This window comes from Macaca thibetana, chromosome 1, assembly GCF_024542745.1.
Source record: "Macaca thibetana thibetana isolate TM-01 chromosome 1, ASM2454274v1, whole genome shotgun sequence".
In the NCBI taxonomy this organism is placed as follows: domain Eukaryota; kingdom Metazoa; phylum Chordata; class Mammalia; order Primates; family Cercopithecidae; genus Macaca; species Macaca thibetana.
The window spans coordinates 166,070,535-166,091,645 of record NC_065578.1 but is presented as its reverse complement, the minus strand read 5'-3'; the positions used below and the strand labels follow the sequence as shown (position 1 = coordinate 166,091,645).

The 21,111-nt window shown below is 32.6% G+C and overlaps 1 protein-coding gene across 1 annotated transcript in view; it reads right to left on the bottom strand.

Annotated features, from left to right (window-relative positions):
- Nucleotides 1-21,111, bottom strand: part of ZBTB41 (zinc finger and BTB domain containing 41) — a 52,307-nt gene that overhangs the window by 8,058 nt on the left and 23,138 nt on the right. Inside the window, exons 7-10 of the mRNA XM_050782464.1 lie at nucleotides 19,082-19,177; nucleotides 17,195-17,301; nucleotides 15,650-15,755; nucleotides 10,553-10,641 (exon numbers count right to left, since the gene is read on the bottom strand). Coding sequence (XP_050638421.1) covers nucleotides 10,553-10,641; nucleotides 15,650-15,755; nucleotides 17,195-17,301; nucleotides 19,082-19,177 — 398 coding nt within the window. The remainder of the gene's footprint in view (nucleotides 1-10,552; nucleotides 10,642-15,649; nucleotides 15,756-17,194; nucleotides 17,302-19,081; nucleotides 19,178-21,111) is intronic.

Here is a 21,111-nt window from a genome sequence, read left to right as displayed (position 1 = left end):
ACATCTTCAAGTCGAATCATTAATATCAAACTATTATTTGTTAAATATTATTGTTAAATATTTTGTAGCCCATTGGAACCTTCAAATCCCACTATCAGAAAATTTAGACAGACTGGGAGGCTGAGTACCTAGTACTATTGAATTTTTACTTGTTTCTGGACTAACATTATTACTGATGTCACACATTATATAGATAATTAACTTTTCAGAAAAAGTATTTTTAACTGTGTATAGAACACACAGCATCTAACATTTGATTTTAGAAGTGAATGCCTATATTCAGAGATAATATGGAAAAGCTCAGAGGAGAGTGCTTTGAAAACAACAAAACTTACACTTCCAAAATGCAAGAACTTTTAAGTGCTTTCTATAAATCCCTGGCATCAATACTTGCCATGCAAGGAGCATTCTATAATTTGTTTTTAAATAAGAACACGACCACAGCAATACTAACACCATCAAGAAGTACAGAATTTACTTTTAAAGACAAAAGTTTAAGTTTTGAGTGTTCTCTGGCACAGAATCAGCATGATGGTCCTTGAGTATCTTCATTAAAAAAGTTTTATAAATGCAATGATGTTTTTAAACTTAGAATAATATTCAATCAGTTCTAGTGAATAACAGAAACTTTTAGAAAAGTGTAATCCAAATGGGCATATTCCTTTGAGAAGTTTTGATTATTATTTTAAACAACTATCATTTTCAATAGAAAAATCAATTTAGGTTTTTAAAAAGATGAAAATTCATAAAGAAAATGTTAACATTATTAAATGTAAAAAGCACACCTAGAGTGCTTAAAGATACATAGCAGAAAAGGTGAAAACTATCAACTTGATGAAAAAATACAAATTAAGGAAATAAGCTTTCTGCAGTGAGAGTTTCTATAGTAAGATTATGTATTTAACAACAATAATGCAAGTGGAGTGCATCTCAAGATCATAAATCAGAGACATAAAGCAACCAAAAGGTCCCTTTCATTACGTACAGAAAGAAGCATTAAGAGTAGAAGGAAATAAACAATACTCAAAGAGATGTAAACTAATAGCTAAAATCATAGAATCTATGAGCCTTTAGAATTTAAAAATGTCATCCACAGAATCACCTTTCTTTAGATATTAAAAATTGGTATGTGAAAAATGTACATTAAGAGACTTATTTCAGACTTGATAAGTAGTTTATATCATATCATGCCTCTTACTGATGAGGCGGAAAGATAAAAGATTTTTTAAAAATAACTCCCACCCCCAAATTACTCTTTGCAGCTATCAAAACACAGCCAAGTCAGCCAGAACCTAAGGGGGAAAGGACTGGTGACACAGGAAGTATAGAGGTGCTTTATTTTCTCCTCAGTGCACTTTCAGATTTAGTCTATGGGGAAATAGAGGCCAAGCTGCAGCCCAGCACTTGAGAAAATCTCACTGGAATGAGAAGATAAAAGTTGGAGTTTGGGACTACCAAAGAAGTGAAGGGTCAGGAGCCTGAAAAAGAAGGAACAACAGCGAAATGAACAAAAATATCTGTATTTGCCAACTATTAAAAGAAACATTTGCTGGGTGAGACAGCTGGAAACCAAGAGTCAGAAGGCTACAGGGTTGACCAATATTCAGCAATCCCAAGAATATGGGAGACAGAGATTGGAGTTCAGGACTCAGCAAAGTGAGGAACTCTAGTAAAAACACCATGCTGTCAGTAGAGACCCCAATACAATGATGAACTAGGAGAAAGGCAGATCAGAAGCAGCCAGAAACAGAACAAAGTCCTCTCATATTCTATTTGCTTGTGAGAAAAAAATTAAATCTATCTGGAAGGAACACATGTTCAAGAGCTTCTGTAATTTTTAACTCAAAAAATCGAAAGTTCAATACAAAGTGACCAGGTATGCCAAGAAACAGAATCAAATGATCAAATGTCAAGAGGGGAAAAAATGCAATACATACACCCAAAGCAAATATTATACATAAAAGACTGGGATATAAAAATCAATATGATTAATATGTACAGGAAAAAATAGGAAAAGTAAATTTTACCAGAGATTGGAATCTATGGGAAACAAAGGCAACTCTAGAAGAGGTAAGTGAAGATGTCTAATGTACATGTAATTGAAGTCTCCGAAAGAAGAGAGAGAGTAGGCAACAGCAATATTTAAAAAGAAAATGGCTAAGAATCTTTCTAAATAAAAGAAAGACATCAAGTCACAGATTCAATAAACACTACAACCTCAGAAAATACAAAACACACACACACACACACACACACACACACTCTCAAATCAAGGCACGCTATAGTAAAACTTCTGAAAACCAAAACCAGAAAAATCTAAAAAAGTAGCCAATTAAAAAGAGACACTTCCTTCAAATGAGCGACAATAAGACTGATAGTATATTTTTTTCAACAAAAGCAAAACAAGCTCCAAAACCAAAAATAACCTATCTAAAGTGCCAAATGAAAAAAAGCTGCTAACGTAAATTCTACAGTCAAAAAAATTATTACTTATGAGGTAAAATAAAAACATTTTCAAACAAATAATATGGTGCCAGCCAACTGCATGAAAGAGAACTTTTCATGCATAAGGAAAATGACCCCAGGTGGAAGAACAGTAAACAGTAAAGAATAAATACATGGTTAAATCTAAATAATATTAAATATTTAAAACAAAAAAGCAATGTATTTGGGTTTTAAGAGACATGAAGAATTAAAATACATACAATACATAAGAGATAAGAAAGATAAGGGTGTTATAAAGATTTGCAGTTTCTGGAAAGTGACGAACAATTTCAATTATTTTATTTATCTTTTCTAGAAGGTAAGGTAGACTGTAACAATTTCAGAATGCACACTGTTATCCTGGGTAACCACTAAAAACATAATGAAAGAACACAGAATTAAGAAGTTAATTGAGGGAAAAATGACAACAACAATACTTAATGATTATAAACAAAGTGAAGACAAGAGAAAAAAGCATCAAGGAATCAATTGTGTAAACAGCATGATGATATATTCAAGCCCAAGTAAGTGAGAAATCACATATAATTTAAATGAGCTAAACATATAAATTAAAGGATAAAGATGATCAAAATAGATAATTAAACAATACCAAAAGATACATATCATAAATATAAGTCCAAAGAAGGCTTGGAAGTAAAAAATATATATATTTAATATGAAAGTACCCAAAAGAGTGCTGGTAATCTTTACCATAATAAACACCAACATTTTATAATTATGTAAAAGACCGTTCAACAGAAAGATTTGACTAATAATATATATCTAATACATGTATTATATTACATATATAATACATATCTTAATATATAACATATATTACATATATCTAATAATATAACCTCAAATTACATAAAGCAAAAAATGAAAAAAATCAAAAGAAATAAACAATTTACAATCATGGTTATAGTAGAGACTTTCACATAAATCTCTCGGTAACTTACAAAATAAGTGGTAAAAAATCAAGAATGTAGAATATTTGAATGGAATATCTTCTCTGACAAGAGTAGAATTACGCTAGGTATCAATCAGTAACATAAACTTGCTTAGAGAATCCCCAAATATTTAGGAATTGGATAATACAATTTGAAGTAAACCATTAATGAGAGAATAATTTAGAACAGACAGTAGAAAATATTTTTAACTGAATTATAATGGAAATATGAAATTAAAAATGACGTATGGATTGTAACTAAAGCAGTATTCAGAGGATAACATGGCTTTCAAATACATACAATAAACAATAAAAAATACTAAAATTTAACAACTTAGGCATCTACATAAAAAAGGCAGGGAAAGGCAAATTAAAAAAAAAAAAAAAATAGAAGCTGGTGGCTGATAAGATGACTAAACAGGAACAGCTCCAGTCTGCAGCTCCCAGCGAGATCAACGCAGAAGGCGGATGATTTCAGCATTTCCAACTGAGGTACCCAACTCATCTCATTGGGACTGGCTAGACAGTGGGTGCAGCCCATGGAGGGTGAGCAGAACCAGGGTGGGGCATCGCCTCACTGAGGCTGAACAATGAGAACACATGGACCCAGGGAGCGGAACAGCACACACTGGGGCCTGTCGGGGGATGGGGGGTTTGGGGAGGGATAGCATAAGTAGAAATACCTAATGTAGGTGATGGGTTGATGGGTGCAGTAAACCACCACAGCACGTGTATACCTATGTAACAAACCTGCACATTCTGCGCATGTATCCCAGAACTTAAAGTATAATTTAAAAAAAAAAGAAGAAATACAAACCAAATGGAAGAAATACAAAGAGAAAGCAGATATGAAAAATAAAATAAATCAACAAAGAGAAAAATCAGCAAAACCTTGTGGTTCTTTCAAAAGATTAATAAAATCAATAAATCCTTAGCATGAAAAGACATATTACTAGTAACGGGAATGACAAAAAGCTTATCACTAAAGACTATCATCACTAAAAAGATAAATAACAAAATAGCCCAAATTCTGCCAATAGATTTTACATTTTAGATTAATAGAATACCTTTAAAGTGAATAAATAAATTGAAAACATGACAGCTCTTTAACGGTCATACTAAAACATAAATTAAAAAACACACTTAAAAAAATCTTCAATTAGGCCCAGCATGGTGGCTCACACCTGTAATCCCAGCACTTTGGGAGGCCGAGGTGGGTGGATCACGAGGTCAGGAGTTGGAGATCAGCCTGGCCAAGATGGTGAAATCCCATCTCTACTAAAAATAAAAAAAACTAGCCAGGTGTGGTGGCGGGCGCCTGTAATCCCAGCTACTCAGGAGACTGAGGCGGGAGAATCACTTGAACCCGGGAGGCGGAGGTTGCAGTGAGCCGAGATCATAGTATTGCACTCCAGTCTGGGCGACAGAGTGAGACTCAGTCTCAAAAGAAAAAAAAAGAAAAAAACATTAATTAAAACCTTTCCCTACAGAAAACAAACTCAGGAATTTATTCTGTCAATTCTTCCAAACACTAATGAGGAAATGATGCCAATTTTACACAAACTCCTTCAGATAACTGAAAAAGATAAATTATTTCCCAAATCATGTTTTGAGACCAGCATAGTTATGATAACACAGCCTGTCAGGGACATTACAAGGGAAAAGATATAGGCAATATGTCTTGTGAACCAAAAAAATGTACAAAATATAAGCAAATTGAATTCAATTATACAGGATAATATATCATAAACAGGATATATGCATGTCTGTACATTTGTTTGTTTGTTTGTTTGTTTTTGAAACAAGTTCTCACTCCATTACCCAGGCTGGAGTGTAGTGGTGCCATCCCAGCTCACTGCAGCCTCAATCTCCCAGGCTAGGCGATCCTCCCGCCTCTGCCTTTAGAGTAACTCAGACTACAAGCATGCGCCACCACACCCGGCTAATTTTTGGATTTTTCGTAGAGAAGGGGTTTTGCCATGTTGCCCAGGCTGGTCTTGGACTCCTGGGCTCAAGCAAACCATCCACCTCGACTTCCCAAAGTGCTGAGATTACAGGGGCTTGTGAGCCATTGCACCCAGCATGAACAAGATATATTCTATCTTCAGTACACCATGAACAGAATGAACAAGATAATATATCATTAGCAAGATACTATGTCAAACCAGTCTGGGTTTATTCCAGAAATGAGGTTTCATATTCAAAAATCAATCAGTATAATTTACCACATAAATAAAATAAAAAAATATGATCACCTCAATCCCTCAATCAATATAGAAAAAACATAAAATTCAACAACTACTCATGACAAAAACTCTAAATAAACTAGGGATAGTAATTTCCTTATCTATCTACAAAAAACCTATAAATATATCATACTTAATTGTGAATTATTGAAAGCTTTTCCCTTGAAGATGAGAATAAGAAAATAATCTCTACTATCAATGTTTCTACTGGACATGTGACCAAAGTAATAAGGTTTTACTTCCCAACCCCAAAAGACAGAGAGAGAGAGAGAGAGAGAGAGAGAGAAAGAAAGAGAGAGAGAGAGAGAGAGAGAGAAAGTGTGTTATAAAGACTAAAAAGGGGAAAACGAACCTGTCATTATTCACAGATGACCTGTTTGCATGCTTTGAAAATTCCAAAAAAGCTAGAGGCAAACTATAAAATTTAATAAGAAATTTAGCAAGGTCACTGGACAAAAAGTCAATAAACGAATTCAATTCTATTCCTATATACCAGAAACAAATAAAAAATAAAATTAAAAAAAGGTCAAAATTTGATACAAAAATATCAAATGCCTAGGTATAAATGTAATGCAAAATGTGTAAGATAGCTACACTAGAAACCACAAAACGTCTTTGAAAAAAATCTAAACAAATTAATAGAGGTGTTCACAGACTGGATGTTATGCTGTTGTAAAGAAAATCAATTAAGGAAAAGTTGACCACAGGTTCAATGAAATTCCAATAATTCACAGCAAGTATTTTTGTGTGTGGAAATTAACAGACTATTTATAAATTTATATAAAAATACAAACGGACAAAAATAATAAACACATTTGAAAATAACAAGTTGGCAAATAAAGCACACATATATAATCACTTAATTTACAACAATATGCCAATGAAATGTAGTGAGAAAGGATCATCTTTCCAAAAAATAGTGCTAAAGCAACTGGATAACCATATGTTAAAAAAAGAACTTTCACCTTTACCTAATAACAAACACAAAAGCAAATTATAGAAAGTTCATGGATCTAGATATGAAAGTTAAAATAAATCGTCTATAAGGTAACAGCAAAAAATATTAATGACCTTGGGTTGAGCAAAAGCTTCTTAAAGAAAACACAAAAGAACTATAAAGAAAAAAATGATACATGACGTCTTTAAAATTCAAAATCTTTGTTCATCAAAAGACATCATTAAGAGTGAAAAGGTAAGTCATAGAGGAGAAGATATCTGTAATATATATATATATATCCGGAACGTAGAAAGAATATCTACAAATCCATTAGAAAAGGATAGACACTCTAATTTTTAAAAATAAGTACAAGAATTAATTTAGTATTCCATAAAAGTAGATACCCAAATGGCCAATGAGCACAACAACAGGTCCTCAACATCAATACTCATCACAGAAGTGCAAGCCGAAGCCACTCTCAGATAGTGTTACGTATCTATCAGATGGATTAAAAAAACAAAAAACAAAAAACAAAAACAAAAACAAAACAGTATCAAATGTTGATGAAAATGTGAAGCAACTGAGATTTTCATACATGGCTGGTGGTGGTGTAAACTGACATAATTACTTTGAAAAACTACTTAGTAGTATCTACTGAAGTAGAACATATGCATATCCTATGAGCCAGGAATCCTAGGGCCATGAATATATACAAGAGAAAAGAATGCATATGTGTATGAAAAGACATGGACAAGGATGTTCACAGCAGCTTTATTCATAAGAGAACCAAGCAAATATAAACCAAGTATCCATAAAAGTAGAATGAATAAATTGTAACGGTCATATGAAGATGAAAATGAAAAGAAACAAATTACTGTCATAACGGAATCCACACTTAATATTAAGAATCCAGAAAAAAAGATTACATATTACATGATTCCATTTACATGAAGTTCAAATAAAATTAATTTTTGGTGCTATTAATATAAATCAAAATAGTCATTATCTTTGCAAGGAGGTTACTGACTGGGAGGAGCCATAGAGAATCCTTCTGAAATCTTGGTAGTATTTTATATCTTGATCTGAGTAGTGGCTACATTGATGGATTCATTCATAAAAATTAATTGAGCTGTTTGAGATTTGTGCACTTGTGTGCTATACTTCAATTAAAAAAAAGCTTAGAAAGAAAATTCACCTTGAATAAAGAAATCAGTCAACATTAAAATCAAGTCCTAAATTTGTGGTCATCTTTATGCCAATTTAATGAATATGTTTCATCAAGACAACTGTTCAAGAATAGATGTAATCACTACATTCTGAAGATTGAACAAACAAAACTCATGATTAGAAAAAGCTATCTGTAGAAGAAAATCTTATATATATTTTCCAACTAATTTATCTAACTGTGTGGTTTAAAAATCAAAGAAATTAGAGAAGAGTCATAGGAGAACATAATAAATTTATTTACTCAACTAATATTTATTGAGTGCCAAACTCTTCACAAGCCCTAGGATATGCACTGATTGTACATACTCATCTGAAGCAGTTAGGTGTACTGAACTGGCCAAAACTGAAACAAACACATCTTATTGTTTCTCAGATGAGGATATGGAGAAAAGACATACTAATAGAAGAAAAAAAAGATATAGAGGAAGTCTAGTTAAGTAAATTCTAAAAACCAAAAATTTAGCAATATTTATAAATAATGAACTAAGAGTATCCTAACTAAGGAAAAAAAATCTGAAGAACAAAATTTTTCTGGTCACCTGCTGAGGGTAAGGATGGTTCAAAATCCTTCACCATTTCCTAGATAAACTATTCCACAAAATTACTATCTAATTTTACTCTATCTCTACATTTGGCAATTTTCCTTCTGATTAATAAACTCAGCAATTCTGCTTCCTTGATAAAGACACCCTAGCTAGTAAACATTAATATCTCATTTTCTAGAATGTAAATTAATGACATTCTGGCTAATCTATTCCCAGTATTTACTGTGAAGAATTACTCACAATACTTACAACTCTCAATGCACAGATAAAATTGAGTTTCTGAACCTATAAATCTCAAAAATGGACTTGGGAACATGGCGACCATTTCTTGCAAAAGCCACTCTGTGAAGTCCTGTCTGGGTAGACTGTTGGTCACTTTAGATTGGGAGTTGGTAAATAAAGTTTTATTGGAACACAGGCATGCTTCATCTGCTTACACAATGTCTGTGGCTGCTTTCAAACCACAACAGCAGAGCTGAAGGATTGTGACAGAGACTATTAGCTTGCAAAGCCTAAAACATTTACTATCTAGCCCTCAACAAGTATTTGCTGACTCTTGCCTTCTAATATTGTTCCCTCTCATTTCATAACAGCCATAGTCTTTGTCTTATTCCATCACAGAGCTCATGTCCTCAATTTTTTTTTTTTTTTTTTTTGAGACGGAGTCTCACTCTGTCGCCCAGGCTGGAGTGCAGTGGCGGGATCTAGACTCACTGTAAGCTCCGCCTCCTGGGTTCACGCCATTCTCCTGCCTCAGCCTCCCGAGTAGCTGGGATTACAGGCGCCCACCACCACGCCCGGCTAATTTTTTGTAGTTTTAGTAGAGACGGGTTTCACCGTGTTAGCCAGGATGGTCTTGGTCTCCTGACCTCCTGATCCGCCCATCTCGGCCTCCCAAAGTGCTGGGATTACAGGTGTGAGCCACCGTTCCGGGCCATGTCCTCAATTTTCAAAGGACAGAGAGACTTGTCTTCTAATTCCAATTAACTGTGAAATATCCAGAGATTGATGTTCCACACTGTCCCTGGCTACCAACCAATAACTATAAATCAGTGTTTTTAAAAATTTCGATGCAACATAGCCAGCACTAAATTTCTACTCTGGAAAAATTCTTGAAGTTGTACACAATTCTTAAATCATTTATGGTTTGAAATTAACTCTATAAGTTCACCATCTCTTTCAAGTCATGAGTTCTTTAGGTTAATTATTTGCAAAAGATATGGAAGATACCATTAAGTTTGTTTCCTCATTTTACACTTTTATTTATGCTCCCCCAAATTATGCCTTTTTTTTTTTTTTTGGAGGGGTGTCTAACTTTGCTTTTAACACCAGCACTGTATCAGTAGTAAATCCTTTACTGCAACTATTTGCTACTAATATTGCCCAAATTCAGTTATTTACCATTCTAATATTTATGAAATCACTTATTTTTCTCTTCCAGAATAGCAGCTTGACAAAATCCGAATTGAATATAAAACAAAGCAGGCATAAATACATAAATGGGTTTGTTTCTTAAGGAAAACAAGGTTTTAAAAATGTTACTTTATATGTAAAGGCAAACAAGGCTTCAGACAATATATAAGAAAGAATCTAACATATTCTGTATTTCAAACTGTAGTAACATTCCCAAGGGAGAAAAAGGAAAGATTTCAAAAATGACAACTTCTGGAAGGCAGCTGACGCAAAGCATTCTAATATAACTACCTATAAATCATGACTGGCTATGTAAAAAGGAAAACGACACGATGGTAACTTGGTAAACAAGACAATGAGGTCATATTTGCATTACTCTTTGAAAAGAGAAGAGAATAAAAGATAACAAGGAATTTAATCTGAAGACTTAAGGAAAGCCTTCAGAAAGCGAAATAAAGAACCGTAAGACAATCAGAAAAGGGAAAATTACAAAAATTAAATATCCTATGGATGAATTTTTCTCAAGTTTTATAAAATATTTAAAAGTATTGAAGTTTACATAACAGAGAATAGAAGATGAGTATATTGTTCAATCAGGGCATGAACTTCAACATAATAAGTGATACTCTTAATGGGGAAATCCAAAGAAATTTAACCAAGAACAACAAAGTTTAAATGCCTATATTTTACTTCTGATTACACATTTTTTATATATATATATATATATGAACTACCCATTAAAATTTACCTGAATGCGTTCGAAAATGCATTTCCAGACTTGATTTGCCTTTAAAAATTTTCTTACAAACATCACATTGATGAAATGTTGCTTTATATCTAAGAAAATAAAAAGATTTGAGTTTTTCAATATAATTTTAATAACTGACAATATTAACAATTATATTAATAAATAACATAATGAAAATAAGTTGCAAATTCATTTACAACTATATATATTATTCTCACATTAACAAAGTAAAGAACTCCAAAGAAACATGGAAATACTTTTAATGTGTTGAGCTTGCCTCTGGTTCTTCCTCTTCCAGTTACATCCAACAAACGAATCTATAAAAAGAGGTCCGTAGATTTTCAACTGCTTTAAGTCACTGAACTTTTATTATTACTAGCTATCCAAATATACAAAAAGAAAAATTGTAAGGATAGAAACAGATCAAGAGTTGCATAAAGGGGAAATGAAGAGCTATCTAGAAAGGGACATGGCAGAAATTTTGTGGTGACGAAACTATTCCATATCTTAATTGTGGTGATGATTACATGACTTGCAGAATTATACACTAAAAAGAATGAATTTCACTTTCTGTAAATTACACCTTAACTAAATTTAAAAAATAGATGCTCAGACTGATTAAAAAGCATCTGCAGCAATTTCAAAACCTGCATTTATCAAAAGGGTAAAATTGCTCTCATCGGTTTGTGTCCTAACAAAAAATTGTAAATTTGAACTTACAAATAAAATAAATTTTATATCTAAATTTAAAAATGAAATTAGTCCTTTATTTTTATTATAAAATATTAGACAGAAATAAAGCAATAAGTTACCAAAAAAATTAACTTAGTAAGCACCACAGCATAGTGCCTAAGAAGTGTCTGAATTAACAGTTCTCAACTGAAAATTTTATTGTGATAATTTGAGATATTTATAAAATAATTATTATTTAAGTGGCAGTTATTGAGAAAGCCACATCATCTCACCTTGGGAGCAATTCATATGGAATGAATACATGGCAAAATAATTAAATCAAACTTGGGCTACTTAATCTTCTGTAAAACAGTTTGCTCTTAACATACCCATTGAGTTTTACTGGAAATGTTTAGAACATTGTTACCAATACGAAATAGCAACATACTATGCCTAGGATTTCAAATGTCCCTCATTTTTCAATTTATCCAACCCAACATTTATAAGACAACATGCAAAGGACTCTCCTATAGGAACTTAATTCTACTTGATGAAACAGATGGTTGTTTTTATTTTCGTTAGAGACAGGGTCTTGGTCTGTCACCCAGACTGCAGTGCAGCGGCATCATAATAGCTCACTGCAGCCTTGAACTCCTGGGCTCAAGCTATCCTTCTGCCTCAGCCTCCTGAGTAGCTGAGACTACAGGTACATGCCACCACACCCAGATAATTTATTTTCTTTTATTGTTTTGTAGAGACAGGGTCTCACTTTGTTGCCCAGGCTGGTATCAAACTCCTGAAACAAACATTTACACAGATAATTTGGATTTTGTGAATTGAGGTTGTCAGTAATAACCCTGGCAAAAGACTCCTAACCAGGAGTTATGGAATAATGCTTGGTCTACCTTATTCCATTCATATCCATGGTAAATATAAACAGAGATACATGGGCACATAGAGAAAGAGGAAGCAGTACTCGACTGGGGGCAGTTTTGCCCCCATAAAACATGTGGCAATGCCTGAAGACGTTTTTGTTTTTCACAACTGGGTATAGGAGAATAAGTGCTACTGGCATATAATGGGTAGAAGTCATGCATATTGCCAAATATCCTACAACACACAGGAAAAGAATTACTTGGTCCAAAATGTCAACAGTGTTTGGGCTGAGAAACCTTGCTCTATACTATGAACAAAGTGATATTTTCAACACAAATATGCACAAAACACTTTAACTTCCTCACAGTGGACTTAGGATACATTCTGTAGGGCCTTGCATGGCTAAGACCCTATGAAAATATATCTTGTCATTATCACATGGATGCTAAGCCATATAGATTTTCAAGGAAGGAGAGCATAAACAATTCCAACTGAAGCAGAGATGTCAGTAAAAAAAGAACTTAAAAATGCCTATTGGATTTGGCAACAAGGAAGTCATACTGATAACTGTTTGAGCAGAATAAGATCAGAGGTCAGATTGCCACACTGACTGGAATGTGAAGAAGTGGTTACTGAAGTAGTCACCATAAAAAAGTTTAGAAGCAAAGATTAGAAAAATAATTGGTTGGAGGGGTGTTAATCCTTAGCACTCTTTGATATGCTCACAACCTTTAATCTTTATCCATAGCTCAAACTTCATTCCTGAGATTTAGACTACTATCCATCAAATTTTATGTTGACAATTTATATTGAGCATCTCAAAGTCAATAAACACCAAACAATTCATTATTTCCCTCTATAAGTTAATCATCTCTTCTATTCTCTTATCTCAGTGGCTGGAATCATCCACCCAGGCTTGCAAATAGAAATCATCTATGACTGCCCTTATTCCCTTACTCCCCGAAGTCAATCATGAAGTATTGCTAACAAGGGCCTAAATGTTTTTCAAATAAATATCACTTTTCATTACTAATGCAACTCCTGACTTTAGTCCCTCATTATCTTTTTCTCAGATTATAACAGCTGTCTAACTGGTTGATATACTTGCCTCTGGACTTATCCATCACAAATCCAACCTCCATACATCAGTAAAAGCGATATACCTAAAATACAAATCCAGCAGTGTCACTCCTTTGTTTAAAATTTTCATTGGCTTGTTAACATGTAGAATGAAGCACAAGTTCCACAAAATGATACATAGGGCTCCATATTCTAGATCTACCACCATTAGCCAGTCTTTGCAAAAAAGTAGAGTCTACAGATTCTAGTTCCTCAATTATCTAGGCCAGCCAACAGGGCCACAGGCCTGTTAAATAAAAGGTGATGGTAGGTCCCAAAACTCCTTTCACAGGGTCCACAAGATCAACATTTTTTTCAAAATAATAAGACATTATCTGCCTTTTTAACTATGCTGACATTGACACTACGATGCAAACGGAACAGTGGGTAAACTGCTGGTACACTGCTAGTATCTTACTTAGCTCTAAGTAAAGCAGTAGTATTAAAATTTACTAATAATTGTATTCTTTACTACCATATACTCACAAAAAGAAAAAAATGTAATGAAAGAGTAAGATTACTGATTTTATTATATTTTGCCCTTTCAGGCCTTGGCCTTTTAAATATTCTCTGATAAAATGAGAAGTACACATGAAGCACTTCTACTATATACCAAAACATGATGGTTATCTCAAGGAAAAGCACCTCTCAAAAATGAAATGAAGTGAGCTGGTCACTTCAAGACAAACAGCCGACAATGTTTGCTATCAATGATAAAATCTGAGCTTTCAAGCTAATATAAGAACTTTGGAATACTTGTATTTACCACTGTGATCTTGACAGCTTTCCAGTACTTCTTTCTGAGAGACTGGAGGCAATATTAACAAATGTGATCTGTTAATAGTATGCTGTGAAATGTGCTAACATTTGGAAAATCTGCATAACTCAGTGAGCCCATATTTTCTCAATAACAAACACATGATCTTACAAAATTATGCATGGTAAAAAAAAATCCATTCAATGTATAAGAGACCAAGAGATTGAATGTAATAGAGTGTGAAAACCTCATTAATCCTGTTTCACATTCCACCTTACAACTACCTTTAGGAAACTACCACTTGTTTAGCTTTAGTGTAGTAATAAAGAGGAATATCTATAATTACCTGAGAAGACTATATTAACAATATTCCTCTTTTTTCAAACTACATATCTATGTAAGGCTAGGTTTTCTTCATTGCTTCAACCAACATAACATATCACAACAGCTATGACAATGCTGCAGTCTTCTATTAAGCCATGAGAGATTTATAAAAATGTAAAATAATGTTGCTCTTTTAATATTTTGTTTTGTAGTTATTTCTTAAAAAATCGCTATTTATGTTAGCATATGATAGCAAATGAATTAATATTTGAAAATGTCTTATTTCTAATGATTCAAATTATTTATTTAAATAAGTTATATTTTTATATTATCTTACATTATAATTTATATTAAGATATATTAATATATTAAAATATATTCATATTATATTATTATATAATTTATATATCTAAAAGCCAAATAATTTGTAAGGTTATAAAGAAATCATGAAGAAAAAAAGTTACAGGACCTTTGGAGTAAGTGAGCCTGTAGTTTTAAGTCTATCTGCACAATGAATTGAAGTTACTATTTCCTTTTTTAAACAGCATATCTTTATATCCCAGCAAATACTATCATTCCTTACATATACAAAATACAAGAGTTCAGTGAATACATTGATTCAATGAGTGAATCATCGAACAAAATTAATGAAATAAATAATAAATAAACCAACACATGAAAATGTAAAAAATGATTACAAATCAACACTTTCTACTACTCTTTAAATTGGTCTTTGATTTACTACATTTATATATACTATGTACATTTTGCTAATCATGCGCAGGACTATTAAGTTAAGTCTCTTGGCACTTTAGAACATGTCTGTTATTTATCATTTGCCCAAATGCCTAATCCAAAAACATGAATTACTTGAACGTTTTACACTTAGCAACTAACCTCAGTTAAACTTGGATATCTAAATTATATTAAAAAGCTGATGTTCAAGATAGCACATACCACCTTTAAATAAAATAATATTTTAAATGCTTAGTATGATTAGAAACAAGTTTAAATTCTGACTGCAAACATTTCCTAACAATTGCTGTCTTATTAAGTATAATATATAGTCAGTATATTTAGCTCTCAAAGAGCCTCAGCAACCAAATGCTAAGATTTTTTATTAATTATTGTTAACTTGCATGTCACCTCCCTGGCCTTTGAATTAACTGAAAACAAGGAGGAAAAAATATGCTTGCTGAATTCTTTTAGGTCCATAGAGATGCTACAGAATGTAGAGAAAAACAACTGGTTAACCTAACTTCAATTAAACAAAGTAAATTTAAAAAGTTACAACTTTCCTCAGAGACTTAGGCAATGTAAATTATGAAACATTTTGCTTTTTCACTTACTTTTGCCACACTTTCTCTCCAAGGTGTACACTTTTGTAATGAACAGTGAGATGATCCCTACGACCAAAACATTTTCCACATTCTTCACACTGATGAGCTTTTTCACCTTAAAATAAAGACCCAAATATTTTGATTATAATATACCTTTCAGGTTTTTATCCCCAGAAACAAACTATCAAACAGTAAGATCACATGATGTCAAATATAACAGGAAAGTAAAGCCACATTTTATTCTGCACTATTTGCTCTATATTCCTTACTCAAATAACTTTCTTCAAAAATTTATGCTTAATTTCATGGATGTGAATCTTTTCCCCGCTTGGAAAAGGAATCAATAGCCTTTTGCTGTATACTTCAAATCATACCTTTCAACATAACAGAGCAAGATAAATGAAACTACTTCAAAACTTAGGCATTTAAAAAAATAAATAAATATATATATATCAAACACCTCAAATTGATACACAGTAAGATGAGGCTGTCTTACTGTTTATAAAAAGGACCCAAACATTTTCAGATCTTTGTACTTTTAAAAGATTTTTCATCTGTGAGGATTTCTTATGTTTGCAATGAGCCAAAATATAAATATAATGAAAAATTCGACGTAAGTCCAATTTCTCATCTCTATTCTTACATTTACTTACAAAGGCTTGGTTTAAAAAAAACAATCACTGTCTCAATACCAGTGTGCAATTAAGGCATGTGGCCTCTGAGTTAGAAATTAAGAATTCTCCTCCTAAAAATAAAAAGGCATAATTCCAATGGAAAAAGTCATCTGATTTTATTTTAGTATATCTTAGAAGTGGTGATAACAACTGCAACCTACCTCACTGAGATCATTTCAGAAAATAATTACTATCTGTTGCATACTTTATATTCAAAAATTATGTTTAAAATAATAATAATAATCACCTGTTCTACCGTGCTCATAGAGATGGCTCTTTCCCATTATTGTGCTCACAGAGTTGGCTCTCTTAGCACTTCCTGAACATCAATCTGAGAGGAAAATACGAAAGAAATCCCCAGAATATAAAAATTATACAGTATAAAGATCTGAAATTGGTCAGGATTATTAAGGTACTCTTCTCCAAAAACAGAGTTTCAAAATTCACTATAACATATACTTTTAACACCCAATTTTAATCATTTCCCTTTTAACATGTAAGTTTCACCAACTTCTCAAATCCAATCAAAATGAGAAATATTATCACAGCTTCTCCCTTTAGGGAAGTGTCAATAGCAATTATTAGATATATCCATGTAATATGCAAAATGCAAATTTTGAGAATTTATTTAAAATTAAACTTTAAACTACACTTTACAGTCACAAAGGGCAACCAAATAATTAAAATTACAGTGACTATGTCATAAAATTATGTCCCTTTTGGATGTTTTTAAAAAATGTTTTAGAACCAGAATTACAAAGAAGTGACGAGCATAAACCAAATTATTAAACTTATAGCCAACATAAACATAACATCATATGATGTTCTTTTCAGGTATTTAAAAAGGATTTTGGAACTAGCATTACAAAACACGGTATACCTGAATGTATTTTTTTGTGCTTTGTAAGGTGATCATGACGGATAAATGTTTTTCCACATTCATCGCACTCATATCTTTTATCATCATGATGTACTCGTAAGTGAAGTCTGTAAAGAAAAAAAAATTGAACACCATTAAAACTGGTGACACAGAAGGGAAAAGCTCAATAATGAATAAATGATGAATAAACAATGAAAACTGGGCTGTCTACTCAACTACTCATACATTATTGGCTTTATTTCTATGACCTTCAGAGTCCTTTTCAGTCTTTTACCACCTGACCCCAGGTCCCTACTCATCTCTTTCAAGAAAGCATTTCAACATTTGTATATGCTCAAACCACTTCTCAACATTATTCCTTCCCATCATATTAGATCCTAAATCTGGTTCACTGAATCTATCAAATGTCTAAGGTTATTATTTAGCTGACTGACCAAGACTCAAAAATATCAAAAGTGTAGTAATCAGAAAGGAATTAGAATCAGACAAATGAAGTAAGTGTACAAGTGACTAAGCATATCATGATAGCAAACGATACAGTAAATGATATGGTTTGGCTCTGTGTTCCCACCCAAATCTCATCTCAAATTGTAATCCCCACATATTGAAGGAGGGACCTGGTGGCAGGCAACTGGATCTTGGGGGCAGTTTCCCCATGCTGTTCTTGTGACAGTCAGTGAGTTCTCACAAGGTCTGATGCTTTAAAAGTGTTAGTAGTTGCCCCCACTCTCTCCTTCTCCTGCTTCACCTAGGTAAGACGTGCCTTGCTTGCCCTTCATATTCCTCCATGATTGTAAGTTTCCTGAGGCCTCCCCAGTCATGCGGAACTGTGAGTCAATTAAACCTTTTTTCTTTATAAGTTACCCAGTCTCAGGTATGTCTTTATAGCAGTGTGAAAACAGAGTAATACAGCAAATAATGGAGAATTTGCCCTATTCTAGATAATTGTTATCAACCACAAACTGATATTTAATCATTTTCTATCTTTTATAAGAACTCCACTTCATGAAAATTACATTTTACTGCTTTTCTTCACACCAATAGAACAAAATGGGGCCCATTTTATAGTCACCCAAAGACAGTATAAAAGGCTTAGATTATTAAGATTAGTTTAACTTGAATGAATTTTATCTCTGGAGCCTCCATCTCTCTACATATTCTAATGAAAGGAATAGCTTTCCTTTGCAAATTGCCAAAATAAGTGTTGATTTTACCAAGACCAACTGACTAGACTACCTCTAAAGGAGAAGTATTCAATTTAAACTTAAAACAAGATAAACAATAAATGAAAGTGTATACATTAAAGCCTTATATATAAGAACAATTTAATAAAAATTAAAATTGTACACACATTTCAGAATTAGTTACATTATTATTTATTTAGAAAAAACTTTTCATAAACTGCAAATATGGTCAAGGATTCAACCATAAAAATAACTAAATAAGTTATAATCATTATTAATGCACAAAAGACTTTTGAAAATTGAGAATAGGGAGATTTTTGTTTTGCCTTACTTTTATATTAAAATATTCTTTGATAGTAAAGAGTGGAGAAATGCACTAAGTTTAACTGAATTTTCATTCAGAGAAAAGTAATGAAATAAATATTTAAATAATGCCTTAGTAAAGCCTTCTGCAAACTTGGTGTGAGAAAATATTTAATAATATTTTATACCACAGAATAAAGATAATAAAATGTTTAGTAAAAAAAAAAAATCCAAACAGTAAAGTTTCTGCACAACTTTGCACAACTTTGCATATCATAAGGACTAAGAAATGTTTCAATTCAACAAAGTAAATAGAACTAAATAGAGAATAATAAGAAAAATAGAACTAAAATAGAGATATAATTCCATCTTAATAAAGGGAAAAAATGGTTTTACTTACCTATATGAACTTCCATGACGAAAACTTTGCCCACAAATACTACAAAGGTGAGGCTTTTCTCCACTATGGATTCTCAAATGTTCTTTCAAAGTAGTTCTGCATTAAAATATGTATATTCAAAGATTTTTAAAATGCCAATGTATATAGTAAATAGATTTGTGGAAAACTTACTAGAAAGGTATTCAAGCTAACTGATATTATGACAATTCTCTCCTCTTTCTCCTACAATAATTTTGTCCTTTACTATTCTCACTAGTATATAAACATGCTCATTATAGCTCTCTCTCCTTAAAAACAAAAAATACTTCAGCCTCATTTGCCATTGGTTTGCTCAAAGATTTAATTATACAAGTAAAGCAGACTTTCAAGAAGTATAATTTTAAAATGCTCATTATGACACTGAATTAAATTGATCTGAATTTTGATAGAGAGGGCTTAATAATATTGAAGTAATCCAGTTTATCAGTACTATTTCTTCCAAATATGTGCTTAGTATTTGTTGAAAAAATGTTGTAAAGCAAATAAAATGTTGTAGGTATTTCTAACTTCCAGGTGCTGATGTGAAAAAGGAACCTATATACAGAATATAATTATTGCTGTTCCTAAGTATTCCAGCCCCACTGGCCCTGGATGGGCTACTATGAAACCATTACTCCTCAAAGTACATCACTAGCAATTCCTACAGTTCTAACCTTCAAAGCTTCCCCACATATCTAAAGTGCTGAGTAATAATGGACAAAGTTATTTTAAGGGGAAATAAAGCAAAAGGGAAATATGACTGACCTCTGCAGGCTTTTAGCTATCACTACTATAGTCATGTACTGTATAATGACATTTCAATCAATGACAGACCATATAAACAATGTTGTCCCATAAGATTACAACGGAGCTACACAATTCCTATAACCTAGTGGCATCATAGCACAATACGTTACTCACATGTTTGTGGTGATGCTGTTGTAGACAAACCTACTACATTGCCAATTATATGTAAGTATAGCACATACAATTGTGTCCAGTACGTAATTCTTGATAATGATAAGCGACTATGTTACTGGTATGTATTTACTATACTTTTTATCATTATTTAGAGTGTACTACTTCTACTTATTAAAAAAAAGAAAGCTAACTGTAAAACAGCCTCAGGCAAGTCCTTCGAGAGGTATTCTCTAAGAAGGCATTGTTACCATAGGACATGACAGCTCTATGCATATACTGCTCCTGAAGACCTTCCAGTGGGACAAGATGTGCAGGTGGAAGACAGTGATACTGACAATCCTGACCTGGCGTAGGCCTAGGCAAATGTTTGTGTTTGTGTCTTTTGTTTTTAACCAAAAAAAGTTTAAAAAGTAAAACAAAAAAAAAATTTTTTTAAATACAGAAAAGCTTATATAAAATAAAATATCTTTACGCAGCTATACAATTGTGTTTTAAGCTAAGTGTTACTATAAATAAGAAAGTTGAAAAAATCAAAAGTTTATAAAATAAAAATGTTACAGTAAGCTGCTGTTAATTTGAGGGAAAAAAATTTTAATACATTTAGTGAAACCTAAATGTACAGTGTCTATAAAGTCTACATTAGTGTACAGTAATGCCTGAGGCCTTCACATTCAGTCACCACTCACTCACTGACTCCCCTAGAGAAACTTCTGGTCCTGCAAGCTCCACTCATGATTGGTAACCTACACAAATACATATATTCTTTTTTATATTTTATACCATTTTTACAGTACTTTTTCTATGCTTAAGTATGTTTAAATGTATCAATACTTACCACTGTGTTACAATTGTCTACAATATTCAGTACAGTAACATGCTATACAGGTTTGTAGCCTGGGAGCAATAGGCTGGCTAAACCACATAGCCTACATGTGTAGTAGGCTATACCATCTAGGTTTGCATAAGTACACTCTATATTTGCGTGATGACAAAACTGCTTAACAATGCTTTTCTCCAAACATAGCCCTATCATTAAGCAGCGCATGACTGTACTTGGTTTTTATTTCAATCTCATACCTAGTAAGTTTAAA